The sequence below is a fragment of the Melopsittacus undulatus genome, chromosome 1 (assembly GCF_012275295.1).
Source record: "Melopsittacus undulatus isolate bMelUnd1 chromosome 1, bMelUnd1.mat.Z, whole genome shotgun sequence".
NCBI classification, from domain to species: domain Eukaryota; kingdom Metazoa; phylum Chordata; class Aves; order Psittaciformes; family Psittaculidae; genus Melopsittacus; species Melopsittacus undulatus.
Genome location: NC_047527.1, coordinates 44,061,715 through 44,076,489, shown reverse-complemented (window position 1 = coordinate 44,076,489; position 14,775 = coordinate 44,061,715). Strand labels below are relative to the sequence as shown.

Below are 14,775 nucleotides of genomic sequence, written 5' to 3'. Positions count from 1 at the left end.
CAGAAAAGTGGTGGAAATTTATAGGATCGACAACATGAATGTGGACGTAGTTGGCTCTTCCAGGGTGCTGATGGAGTGTGTAAATTAAGTCTATTTCTGTGTACTTAGACTCAAAAAATTCTGCTTCTTGGAGAGAGTTCCCCTTAATATCAGAGATTTGGTGGGGAAGGGGGCAGCGTAGGGAAGGAAGAGGAGAGGGGTGGAAATACAGATACAGGTCTTCTTTGTCACCTGTGAACTTTTGCTCTACAATTGTCAAGAGTAAAATGAGCTGGGCCCAGCATGCTGTCTAGCCAACTTTTCGAAGTGTTTGCCTTCAGAAAATCAGTCACTAAGGTTGCTGCATCTTCAGATGCTACATTTGCACTGTACATTCATCAAAGGTCAGCTTGATGCTGGTGCACATTACTAGAGAACAGAATTTGGTCTTACAGCACAACAATGGAGTCTCTCTACATACATAAATAAAATGTAGGGGGTTTTCTGTGTGATGTAAATGCTGCTAATTTTTCAATTTTAATATTTTGGAGGCTTTAATGCAGAAGAGTCAAAATGTATTTTCTCATACCTTTCATCCTTTGAACATAATTCTTTTCACATGCCTTTGAGGAAGTCTATGAATTATAGAACTGTTCTTCCTCTGAGATAAAATATAAAAGCATAAAAGAGAATAAGCAGCAGTTTGTAGAAAGTGTATAATTACTTGAGTGGTACTGAACACTTAATTTGAATGAATCTTCTCTCCCTAATTTTTTGGTTTTGTATTGTGAGGTATTATGGTCAAATGGCAGTATGTTCACAGCTAAACTTTCATGTAGGATATGTGTTATACTACACAGGAACTATATATTGTAGTTCATTAGTAGTTTTATAAATACATTGGGAGACTTTTGAATCATTTGAAGGAGAGATAGAAATAGTAGATTTGCTAATTCCTTTTCTTCAAACATTCTAGCCAAGATCAGGTAAACTACAGTACACCCCTATGCAGTACTTGCTGTATTCCTACTAAACCTCCACTGTGCTACAGTTGAGCTACAAAAGTAATCTCTGCCTTATTGTGAGAAAAAAAATTTCAGTGAACTTGGAGGAAAATAATTGGAGTAGTTGTTCATAGAAAGATTACTCAGTTCCTTTTGATAAGAGCTTTGACATTTGCTTTGTAAAGCAAATGCATGTTGGATTTTAGCAGATATGTTTTGCAGTTGGATGTTTTTTGTTTGCTTTCCATAAAAAGAGGAACTTTTAAAAGCCATTATGAATTCTGCACAGAAGCATTAATTAGAATATATAATTCTACTATTGTGTATAATCAGAAAACAGAAATTTAAAGCTCCACAGAAAAAAGCATAAACTTTCCAAGAAATGTGTTTTTGTTCCAGCTCATTAACACACTGTCTCTGTTGGACAGCATTTTTTAAACACCATAAAAATTAATAGCGTATTTAAGAACTGCTTTATTGTCATGTTTCTTCAGATCCTAATTTAGACCTAATGGTTAATTGTGCTCTCTCTATCATCAGAGCTTAGAGAATAAATAAACTCTTTGGCTTCAAAATTTTCAATTTCCACTTTAATTTTTTGTCTTAGGTAAAAATGTGCTCTCTGGGTGAGGCAAGAAAGGAAGATTTCAGCAGAGGTTTTTAGCTAATACGCTAGCTCTTAGTCCTTCCAAATTTAACAGAGCAAAAAATAAGTCAGCCTGATTTCACATGACTAGAGTATTGAGAAAAAGACTAAAACATGTTTGTTAGAGTTTCTGATAGACTCTTTCAAAATAACTAGATGTAAACTTGCTCATTTTGTGTCTGTTTTAACTTGTTCAAACATTTTTTCCCTGTTTAGAATCAAAAATAGCTAAGCAGTTGAATTTCTTGTTAGTTTAGTTTGGGTTGTTTTCTTCATTTGATAGTATATCTGCTTTCTGCTTAGTATTTCAGAATTGACCATTTTGAAAATATCTGTCTCATTCAGTTTAGATCTTTGGCAATTATGAGTTCCTTTAGCTTTTTTGTCCCTGTGTTTTTTTCTTTGAGCTTTAACTGACTGAATAAATTCTCCCTCTTCCATTCCCAGCATAAGTTTTCTTCAAGCTCAAATTTCTGAGCAAGTTTGACAAAGTCACTGAGACATCTCTTTATTTCCCACATTTTTCCATTTATATCTCTTCCCTAAATTATGTGTATTAAGTCTAGATGATGATGCCTTCCTTTCATAGTGTTTCAACCTGAAATGAATCATATCAGGTCAAAATAAATGGATGCTTCTCCTCTAATTATTTAGTGTGTTTCCATCTTCTGTGTCATTCTATTCTCTTCTGTCTAGGTTTCAGCTGTTCCAGCCACTTAAATCTTCCATGAGTTGTGTGTTCCCATGAATACAGGTCTCAGGAAAGATCCTTCCTCCTCTGCCACTTCATCAAAGGCAGTGACAATTATCAAGTCATTTGAGTGACTCAAGTGACTTCTTGAGTTTGCACTTCTTGCTTTTCTTAACATTTCTTGCATTTAAAGGTTGATTTTTTCAATCTTGTCAACATAGTTTCCTAATAATTGTAAACTGTTACAGTTAATACCTAAAGTACTCAATGCAACATGCATCTGTTTTCCAGTACAGTCCACAAATGATTTCTTGTTCTATTACTAGCTGACCTATACTAATTTTTCTTCTTAGATAACCTACTGCAGTCTTCTCATTGTCCCTATCTGCTGTTCTCCTTTTGTTCCCTCTCTGCCCCCCACCTTCTCACCCCCCTTTTCTTCCACAGGTATATATTACTTTGTGTTTTTTCTGGTCCACAAGAACTAATGAACTTTACCTATGACCTTCCTAACATTTGCTTTCTGTTCTATCCTGTGACTCTCTCTCAAGTGGACTAGTTAACATTTAAACTTGGTTGAACCTCTTTCTAGCATCTAGCTTGGGGTTTGCAGTTTCTTTTTCACACCTTGTAAGAAATTGTGCACCCAAAAACTTAGCACTTTCTTCCAAGTATATTAGCCAATTAAATAAAAGATGCAGCAACTTTTCCTACAGAGCTCGCTTTTCTCATGTCCTTACAACAACAGGGTTACAACAAAGCTAATACTCTTCTTGCATTCACATGGTAATATCACTTGGCAGTCTTCATAATGTTCTTGATTTATGCAGCATAGTGAAATAGCTCAATCACACTTGGCTACAGTTTCGTGTGGTGTTTAATGCAATCTGAAAGTGGATTGCTGCTGAAAAGTGGCATTCTCTTTTCACCTCTTGTGGTACATTTCAACTCTGCATAAGATCTAATAATCATATGACCTTAGGATAAGTTGATCATCTTGCTAATTTAACAGAAAATTATTATCCACAAATTTCCTATGAGATTTGTTGATCTGGCTATTGACATGGCTAGACTGGCATCAGCTGAGCAACGGAGTTTCAAGAGGACCATGCCTTTCAGAGACAGCTTACAGTTAAACAAGGTTAAATATAATAATAACAATTTCATGTCTGTATTACTCTTTCCAGCAACACACTGTCAGGCTTAGATATAAAATCTTGAATTTACTGAAGTTAGGAGTAAAGCCTATGCTGACATGAGTGGGTGTTTCATCTTCTTTTATGTTGAAACTGAAGGTAGCTTCAGCACCTTTCTTTGAGAACAAAGAATTGCTTATTTAGTAACTTGTGACTCTTTTCTTTGTAACTTCTTTTCTTACCTTTTTAGGAAATCATGTAAATGCCGTCTTCAACCACATACTGGTTTGTGTATTCAGAAGCAAGAGGCACTGGTGTCTAAGAATCTTGCTTTAGTATATTAATTCTGGAATTTAAATATTTCTGGAAAAGTTTGTTTGTGCAGAAAGAAGATAATGGGTCATACCAATTTGATTTATGCAATAATGACATGTTCTTTATGGCCTTTGTCTTGTCTCGCTGATTTTATTTTCTTGCTGCTTCTGCTTCACTTTTCCCTGTTTCTTTCCAGCTTTTCTCCAGTTTCAGCATTAGTCATAGCCTAACTGTAATTGGTATGCATGTGTTCCACAATGCACATCATAAAGAGTGTAGAATTATATATCTACCCTACTCCAATGCAAATCCTATGATTTGTTGGCAAAAATATGCCATATAGCAGAAAATCACAAGCAGCAGTATGTAGGTTCATAGCCTGCTGAAGGACCCTGGTGTCACACACATAGTGTTCTCTTGCTGTAATAGAATGCCTTTAGCATTGCTTGTTTTTCAAAGTCCGTGCTTATCACTCTATTTCTTTTTTTACTACTTCGCATCTTTCTGCTTTACTCTTATGAGATGATTGTGGGACAAGATGTCAGCTAGGCAGCGAGCAAATTAGCAAAGACTGTTCTGAAAGCAGGGCCAGTGTTGTCAGTGAAGTATAGAGCTCAGCAAGGGAGATACAGCTAAATATCTTTTAATATTACTAACACGTCTGCTTCTTTCTGGCTCCTGTTAGAAACAAGCGCTGAGGATCAGGGGATATTATGCAGTTAAAATGTGTTAATATGCTGGAAAATGTGCTGGGTTTTATGCTAGATCACTAATAGTGTTGTCAAATATTTATCTCTTAGTTACCTTAAACGATATAAAATAATGAGAGTGTTTGTTCTAGCAATGTTACCTCCTCTCCTGCTTCCTCTCTTTCTCTCTTTATTTTTTAGTTTGTTTTTATTGTCTGTTTATTTATCATGCCAGAGGCAATACCCACTGCTAATTTGTTTTATATAATTACATTTTACATTTACTGGGATTCTTTCAATAGTCAGGCATATCATCACAACCTGAAAATAATCATTAAATGTTATGGTAAAAGAAAGCTCAACAGTTGTATTGCTTTAAAAGTTATTGTAGAAAACACTGTGATTAAGACTTTTAATGGTGCTCTAGCATTGAATGTCTGACAGATGTAGAAGGTAAAAATAATTATAATGTTCTTCCACAGTTTTTACTGTTGATGTCTACAAAATTATGTGTATAGCTGGTTTTAGTTTTAATGCTGAATTTACATCAGTTATTTTGTTAAGGTTACCTGTTATCCATTCTTCTGCCAGTACAGCATATTAGCTGACACGAGCATTATGTTTGTTTAGAAAGAGCAAAGTTGCTGTCTTTATTACATCTAATTAATTTGTTTTGTACCGTATTCCAGGCAGATGCACAAGTACAATAATGATCTCGATTTTTGATTGTATACAACAGCTCTAGACATAGGCTCAAGACAGACAGCTGTGATTAAAACACATCAATCAATCAGTTATAAACTGAGTTATCTTCAGTGATACTGATAGCTGAAGAGAGCACACTGCTGCTGGATTAGCCTACTTGCATTTACAGTAACAACTGTAATGAAAATTCTGTTCTAGTAGTAGTAGGGCATTTCTTTGTTAATCCCACTCCCTACACCCTCCCCATTTGCCTTAGTTGGAACTCTCATTTTTTATGTAATTTTTGCTGGCACTATTTCTGACACTATCTTCTGCTTCCATCGGCTTATTTTCTAGATGGGAAGTGATGGAGTTCTGCGCCTCAGTAGTTCTGCTCTAAATAATGAATTCTTCGCATATGCAGCACAAGGGTGGAAACAGCGATTGGCAGAAGGTAACTGCCTACTTGTTCTCAGATTTACCAAAGGTTAATTGTTTTTATGAAGAACATCCTTGTTTCTACATTTGAGAAATACTCCTCGAATAGAAATTACTACACCAGTAATTCAGCAAAATTGCTGATTCCATTTTTAACTTGGTGTATGCTTTTACAGCTTGCTGTGGCAGCTGATTCTGATAGTTTAAAAAGAAACAAAGCTTTTTCATCACTACCAGCCTTGGAAACATAAATGCATGCAACTAAATCCCACCAATATACTTCTAAAATACTGATATCAAATAGTAATGTCCTGGGTTCAGCTGCAACAGTTTTATTTCTCCTTCTTAGGAGCTGATGCAATGCTGTGTTTTGGCTTTAGTCTGAGAACAATGCTGATAACACACCAGTGTTTTTAGTTGTTCCTAAGTAATGCTTACTTCACTCAAGGACTTTTCAGTTTCAGCTTAAACCATGACAAGTAAATTAAATCTTTCTGTGTCACACTCACTTTTGGTTTTCATTATTTTTATTTGTTGGATGACTATAGCAGAAATTACTGTGTGTCATCTTTCTATCTGTAATTTGTAATTGCCCCTATTAAGCTAATCCTTGACAGCTTTTATTCAATATGTTAGTATTTGTTTTTTAGGCGAATTTACACCAGAAATGCAGCTGCGCATCAGGCAAGAGATTGAAAAGGAAAAGAAAACAGAACCTTGGAAAGAAAAATTCTTTGAAAGGTTTTATGGTGAAAAGTAAGTATTGTAGCAAATAAAAGCACCTTTTTATTATTTTCTTTTAGGAGGAAATGAAAATATAATTCTCTGCTTCACATAGCACAGTCATATGCTGTAAAACTTAATAAAGCAGTTATCAAAGGCAGTCATTGCCCAGTGTATGAAGTTGTGGATAGAATTATAGCTGTGTGTCTGCACTTGCATTGCAATTGCATTTTTAAAGGTTCATAACTCATCCATAAAAATTCATTCCAAGGAGAGCTTAAGACACAAGGCTGAAGCATGTGAGTATTTTTAATTAGCTTTTAAAAGAGAGCATTAGGGCAATTGTCCCCTCCTGCAAAATATAAATACAGAGACTACAGGCTATAAGACCAGTGGAGATATTTCTGTGGTGTGTTTTTATTTGTTTTATTTTTTTCTAAGCTACTTACAAAGTCTCTAAAATCGAATAGATTTTTTTTTATTGTTTTATTGTTTGACTGACTCCCTTTGCTGGAGTGGAATATGTGACATAGGAGAAACATCGGCTAGAGGCAAATGAAAGTGACAATGACCAGTCTAATTTTAGAAGTGCGATGCAAAGAATAAATAAATACCCTTAACTGACAAAAATTAATGGGGTAGTGTCACTCCAGGTGCATAACTGGGGTAAGCCAGCACAATTTTGTTGACAATGATACAGAGATAGCATTCTGCAGCACCTGAAGATTCAATTCTTATATTCACGGTTTTCTTAAAATCAGAATTTAAGGAGATTCACATCTTGGTTTAAATTCAAGAATCTTCCATATAAAATTGCTTTAAAAGGTTAATCCATCAAAACCTAGAATTACATCTCTCTTTTTTTTTAATATTTAGCATTTAAAGTATTAAATAGTACAAATTACAAGCTAATTCTTTAAAAGTTACTGGTTTTTGTTTTTTATTTTCTGTTATGTTTTAATGGAATTGATGCATAATACTTAGGAGACAAAACTGTGTCATGGGAACCATCATCACAAGATGTCTTAGTTGTGTTCATAAATATTTTTTAGTTAGGAAATCCAGGTCATAGGGAATTCTTCATAAAAGCAATTAACTTAAAAATTAAGACATTAGCTCAAGTATTTCTGTAGTAACCATGCTACTACTCACAGTCTACTGCCTTGGACCACTGGGAAATGTATTGAAAACAAGGCAACAAATGGAGAGACTTTCTTATAGTCAAGTGCTTAATTTCTTACTTAAAAGCTTTGAGACCTCAACGTATGTAGTCTAGGTGTTGATCCCTTTAGTATCAAAAAATATTAATTAGGTTTTTAAATAAGGAATATGGTGGCTTTTCACTATGCATATCAAGAGAAGAATAAGTTTAGTATCAGCAAAGCATGAGTACCTCACTCTAGCTGAAGCCTCTTCCTCAGTCACAAATTGCTGTCACATGCACAGAGAATGATACTCATAATTTTACCAAGCCAGCAGTCCTGCCGTGCTAGCTGAGTGCTGGGCACTATAATGGTTGGCAGATAATTACTCAGTTTGCAGTGATACATGTCATTTGGGTTGATAGGTTCCTGACATCAGCATTGTTATGCAAAATGTCATATTGCACATCATTTCCATTTTGACTACAGTACTGAATCTAGTCTGCCCTGCCCTTTTCCCAGCTTGTGCTGTTTCCCTTACATTCTTCTTCCTGGCTGTTATGTGGTCAGATCCTTTTGTTTTGCTGCTTGGCCAGATTTAAGTTTTTTTTCTCATGTACTGACTGAATGTTAGCTTTGCTATAGTTTCCACCTTGTTTGAGTTCTCTCACCTTTTTTCACTTTGGTTTTTAAGTTAGCTTAAACTTTGACTCTTTTTAGCTACTTAGATTGACTGAACTTGCAGATTTTGAAAGATTCCCGAGCTGTTTCTCACATACCATGCCTGCAAAATGGTTCTCTCTTGCAGTCAGAATTGCTTACTTTACAGTCAGTGTGGTATTTTTTCTCTGACTTCAGTTAATTTGATCTTTCAATATTCCATATGTAAATTCAAGTTTCAACTTATATTTAGAGAAGGACCATTAATAGATGCAGGATCTTTGTAAACATTGTTACACACTCCTCAGTTCATGGCATTCAAAGACTTTAGAGTGCTTCTTCCATGCTGGCACTGTATATTATGTTTCTTGTGTTTGCTCTTATCTGTACCCAGGCTGTTTATGATGGGACTGTCAGTTGTAGTTTACTTCCATCCATTTATATTCTCTTTCCATTTCCTTATGGTTGTTTATTTTTCCTCTTTCTGACTTTCTTTAAATAACAAAAACTTCATTCTGCTGTCATTTGTCTAGGATCAGCTAATGCAAATGGCCAGAAATCCACATTCTTCTGGCTTGTTGCCCCAGGATGGCAAGTGTTATAGTCTATTGTCTCAATATATAATTTCTTTTCCCAGTCTTGAGAGAGTTAATTGCCAGAATAGTACTGCCAGCTTACAGAATCAAAGCTTTAATTTTGGATAGACCTCCTCTAAATTTTATTGCTGATTTAATCCTTCTGGGTTTTTTTCTTTTTTTTTTCCTTTTTTTTTTAATTGTTATTATTTTCCCCAGTATTACTTTTCATAGCACTAGAATATCAGCATCCATATGCCATTCAGTAGCTATTTGGGTTTTTTCAGTTTGATGACTGACTGCCCTTACTTTACCAGCTGAATCCTGTCCTTAGCACCTTCACTAGTGGCTCTCTACTGCTGTCCTATTTTTGTGCTATTCTGTGAACTTTGGGTGTCTTTTTGTCTAAGGAAGAAGACAGATCAGCTGTTCATCTTGCAATCTGAGATTGCCTTAAGAATGCTGATCTCAAGACTTCTTTGAAGGTCTTTTTCTTCACTGCAATGTCTTCTTCAAGATGGTAGTATTTCCAATACTGTAAAAAATTATTGAGATTCAGTACATGTTCTTCTGGCCTTAATCCTACATAGTCTTATTTTTTTTTATACTTCTTCCTCTTCAGGATGTTACTGGAATGTGCATATTTGTGCAGTGTCCATGTGACAGTTGCATTCAGTTTTATCCATTATCCCATCCTTCATTTCTTTACTGATTTTCATTCCGAAAGATAACTATCAGGCAATATCTTTTTGTGACATAAGCCACCTAGAGAAAATAAACCAGAGATTCAGTTTTCAGCAATGCAGTGGATTTCTTCTCCCTCCTCATTTTCTTGAGATAACTTTTGCTTATTTACACAAGGAATTATAGAGGAAGTAAGTTACTAGTTGTAGTGGAAGTTATAGAGGAAGTAAGTTACTAGGAAGTAAGTTACTGTGCCTAGGTAAATTAAACTTTACTCATCTAAACCTATAACCTGAACTTCCACTATATAAGGAACCTATAGTCTATATAGAAGAAAGACACAGCTTCTGAAATACATTCAATGTAGGAGATGTAAATTTGCTTTCCTGAATTGGTCTCTAGAGGATCTTTACTCAGCATATTGATGTCACAGGGTAGGGAGATTTAATGCATGTTAAGTGACTAGTAGTAGGTAATACTAATAGTTACTCTAAGAGTGTTTTTTGGGGTATAGATTCCAGGCTGGGTATTTCATTTATAGCTATGTCTGTAATGCACCTGTTCAGTATCTTTTAAATGCACGGCCACAGGTTTGTATTTGTTGTAAGTTTATTCTATATTTCTGTAAACATGGGCTTTGTGATCTCTGTATCCTCTGGTTGTACCTTGACAAGTTATCTTGCTTCTATTATAACTGTATGTCTTTTATGCTCATTTGTTTCTGTAGTATTCTTTCTTCTCTGATTAAAATAAGCACAGAGATTAAACTTCTGTTAATTAGATTTGAAGATCCTTAAGACCCTGAAATTTTTTTTAAGGCCTCCAACCAAGCTTTTGTGTGAATGTGTTATGGAACTGCTGATGCACAAAGTTTGTTTGGAAAACCTTACTAAAGTTGCTGAGCACCTCTACTCCCACAGTCGTTAGAAGAAAATGAGGGTGTCAGAGTGCATACTTTTTTTTTTTAGTAGCCATTTTTTTTCAGCCCTTGGTATTTGGTTTTTTTTGGTTTGTTGGGTTTTTCTTTTTTTAAATCCTGCTGAAATAATAAAACTTCTATTAAGCAATATCTTCAGTACCAAAGGTAAAAAGATCTTTAGAAGAGAAGTATACATAGAAACGGTTCCTTTACTCTTCATCCCTGAGAATGAATTCATAGATAATAAATATGTGCCTTTTTAGTTTCTTAAGAATGTTATATTTCTAAATTATAATGAAATCAAATTAATATTATCTACATCAATATGTTTATTTAGAAATAGTTTTTGTCTTAATAAAGTACTTAGTTTGCTGACAGAAAGGAGCAAAACCACACAAGCTGTTATCCAAGATGTTTATAATTGACTCTTGACTTGTAAAATGAAGCTGGAGTTATTTTGATTTTCATTAAAAAAAATTAAATTACTGCCAAATTACAGAACCAAAATGCATGCTTTCCCTTATTAATTTCAGATGCAGCATTCAAACCATAGTTCTGGCTGAGCTGACCCTAATTCAGATGTAAGAGGAAAAACTGGATTTCCTTTAGAACTGTTACTGATGAAGATAGAGTTGTGCATTTCCCCTGCAATGCATGCCGTAGTAGTACTGCAGTGTTGGGCTGATATTTGAAAAAATAAAATTAAACATAGTATGAGTGAGTGGTGGTGAACCTTTGTAGCTTATTTTTTTTGTTTCATTGAAGTGCCAAATAGTTAAGTAATGAAAAATAGATTACTTATTTTTAAAACAATGAAGTTTTTTTCTAAAACTGCCAAGAAAATCTATGTAGTTAGGTTTCCAAAATGTATAAAATCATGTAGAAATCAGTCAGACACCACTTACTTACTTTAAACTGCAAAATCTGTCTTTTTAAAATTAAATATGTGGGCAAGAAAGATGATCCTGTTCCATTAACATGTCTGTGTTGAGAAGACCTTTTTATTTGTGTGTTTTAGACTGGGGTTGTCACGAGGGGAATCAATGAAACTCACTGCGGTGCAAAACAATGATGAAGATGAGAGCAATTCTCTATGTGGATCTTCTGGCATACCTGGTCCTTCTAAGCAAGGAACCTCTGAGGACCAAGAGGAGAAAGGTGCTAAAATTCCACCCTTACCAGAGAAAGATTATTGTCCATCTCTTCCTAGTATGGAACAGGTTCCTGCCAAGGATCTAACGGCAGACTCAGAGGATATACTGATACCTGAAGAATCAATCATTCAGGAGGAGATTGCTGAAGAGGTTGAGACAAGTATTTGTGAATGCCAAGAGGAGAACCACAAAACGGAACGTGAGTTTTCTGAAGAGTCAGTTAGTCCAGCTGGCACAAGTGAAGAAACAGAAGCAGTACAGCTTACAGACAGCACTGAGTCCTGTGTCACAATGAATGAGGTAACTGATACTGTATCTCACGTTGAAATTAAAGTGGAGTTGAAGTCAGAATGCCCTCAGGAAGAGATGTCTGTTGTGATAGATCAGCTGGAGGATTGCGTATCACCAGCACGATCAGCTTCATCCACAAACTCTGTCAGTGATACAGCAGAGAAGGACTCTGAGTCTGCAAAAGAGCTAATTGCACCAGAAATGCAAAATACTGCTGTGGAAGGGTCCTTGTTCACTGGTGGAGGCATTGCAGTGGATATGGAGCTTCAAAGTGACCCTGAGGAGCAGTCGTCTGAGAATGCCTGTATTTCTGAAACTTCCTTTTCCTCTGGAAGTCCAGAAGGACCCTGTGTTTGTATTGCTTCTCCTGGAGGAGACACTCAGTCGACTTCAGAGGAACCCTGTACTCCAGCGTCTCTTGAAACAGCTTGCTCATCTGAAGTGTCCAGTACTGAAAACATTGAAGGTGATATTCAACAAAAGGCCAGTGATGAAAACTTGCCCACACCTCTAATGTCAGAAATCTCTCCAATGTCCACTTCACCTGTAACCTCAGAAGCATCTCTGATGTCAAATCTACCTTTAACATCAGAGGCATCACCAGCTTCTAATTTACCTTTAACATCAGAAACATCTCCTATGTCCGATTTGCCTTTAACATCAGAGACGTCTTCCGTATCTTCTGTTCTTCTAAATTCGGAAGCATCCATGGCAAACAGTTTGCCTCTTCCATCAGAGACGTCTCCAGTTTCCAATTCCCCGAGCAATGAAAGACTTATTCTGCAACAAAGGAAATCACCATGTTTGTCAGAAGACTCCCTTCCCACTGTGAAAGAAGAAAGCTCTGCCATTCCTAAGGTGGTTCAAGAAGAAAATCTTGTTCTTCAGCCAAAGCAACTTCAGAGTGTCCCTGAAAATATGAAAGTTGGTCCACTAACAATTATACCTGATACTTCAGTACTGGAAGAGCCCCAAAACAAAACCCTCAGTGATCAGCCATGTAAGTCGCATTCTGAAATGGATAAATCCTACATTGCATCCATCCCAGAACACTCTCCTCCAGAGGTGATGAAAAACAAAAACCACAATGTTCAACAAAGATGTGACAAGAAGGGTGCACTCTTGCCATCAGAGGTAGCTGTGGAAGTATCAGTTGGCAAAAATATTGAATTGCTTCCATCAAAGCCACATGATAAACTATATACCTCAACTCTAGAAAAAGCTACATTCTCTGAAGCATGCAGAAGTAAATCTCACAAGCTTACAGGCAGCACCCAAAGCCGTCTGGAGAATTCACATTCTTCCAAGTCATTAGAACCCACAAAATCACCTGAAGTGAGGAATGAAAGTAGAGACCCAGAAATCCCAAAGAGGAAAACAGCAGAACAGCACAGTTTTGGAATCTGCAAAGAGAAGAGAGCTAGAATAGATGATGATCAGCCTAACCGAAGTGCTTCATCAACAAGTCCTTCTGAGAAAGAACAGCCACCCAGGGAAGAACCCCGAGTTCCACCCCTTAAGGTAAAGTAACAAAAGAACAGTCTGGCTTAGAAACTAAAGTTTTACTGTCTGCCTCCTACTGACAGCATGCAGACACAGTGCATGGTATATTTTTTGTGGAGGTATGAGGGGTGTTAATTTCGATGGTTTCATTTTACTATTACATTCCTGCCATGCCAAATTACTTCTGATATAAATATACCTATAGTTGTTCCATCAGGGTCTTTGCTGCACAACTGCTTTTGCTTGAGGGAAAGTTTTCCAGGACCTATGGCTCAAGCTAATTCAAGAGCTTCCCCATCTTTTACATAGTGCTACTAGGGTCTTTTATTGCCCAACTATATTATCCACTCATTCTCCTGCATATGACTTCTCCAGCAAGCATGAATAATAAATGTTACCATAACCAATACCAAGAAAAACACCAGTGCCTTCATCCACCAAGAGAACCTATAGTCAGAATAGTTGGAGATCCCTTTGCAAGCCCAAGGTTTGGGGTAGACTGAAGTAAAATATTTCACTGTAGAGCTGGCTATCAGGGGGAAGTGTCTAATTGATATATGTATACATATCTTGTTAATGGCAAAGCAAAAGTTAAAAAAGACACACCACCTAAGCAAACATTTTTATGTGCATCATTCTCCTATGTAACAAAGTGAATTCCAGTTAAAAGCTTTTTTATTTTTTCCTAACAGAGAAATCTATAGATTTAGTTATATATAGGCTCAGCGTTTTGGCCCCTTCAATTTTGTACATGATGACATCAGCCAAGGTTTAGATCCAATTTGCTGAACTTAGGCTATTGACTTTGCAATATTACTTCCTGATTATTCAGAAATGCCCTTTTCTGCATTTATTTTTAACTGCTGCAGTCACTGAACATCGTTAATATGGCTGGGAGGGCAAATAGGCTAACTGTTTTAATCACTAGTGCAGAAGCATATCTCAACTAATTTATTTTTATGAGCAGTGATGCAATTGTAAGTTAGTCCATTCTTAGTTTAGTGATATTCTTTCATATTTGGAAGGTCTCTGACTAGCCTAATAAATTCTAATCACTCTCTAAGCACAAAGGAAACTAAATCACTAGGGAATAAAAAAGGTCATGACTATAATAATAAAAATAATCAAGCACTTAAAGCTTTAGCAGTTCTTGTCATGCAAAGCAGAAACTGAAAAAATGATGTTGCTGAAACAGAAAGCAAGATGTTTTGAAGTGATTGTGAGTTTGTGTTACTCGATATTCACGTAAATGTTAAAGACTCACAATATTATGCATGACTGTTTATTTATAAACCAAAAATTTAACTACTAGAAAAAGTGAAGTAATCCAGCCCTCTAGACCAGCATAGAGTTATATGGTATATATGGTTATATAAATGGTTACACATTACAATGCCATTTTAATATTGATTTCCACTGATCTTTCATGGGAAATCAGATGCTGTTAGACTTGCACAGTCTTAAGAGCTGAATCTCCCTGAAGCCTCCAGCCAGCGAATGAGAATACTGCAAGACTGACAAGCATTTTGAAAAATAATTTTG

General features: G+C 36.0%; 1 protein-coding gene across 2 annotated transcripts in view; it reads left to right on the top strand.

Annotated features, from left to right (window-relative positions):
* The window catches only part of ASXL3 (ASXL transcriptional regulator 3), a 125,145-nt gene that overhangs the window by 100,357 nt on the left and 10,013 nt on the right, over positions 1 to 14,775 (top strand). For both annotated transcript variants that reach the window (XM_005153541.3, XM_034065350.1), the window contains 3 exons: positions 5,502 to 5,598; positions 6,233 to 6,338; positions 11,304 to 13,251. In XM_005153541.3, coding sequence (XP_005153598.3) covers positions 5,502 to 5,598; positions 6,233 to 6,338; positions 11,304 to 13,251 — 2,151 coding nt within the window. The remainder of the gene's footprint in view (positions 1 to 5,501; positions 5,599 to 6,232; positions 6,339 to 11,303; positions 13,252 to 14,775) is intronic.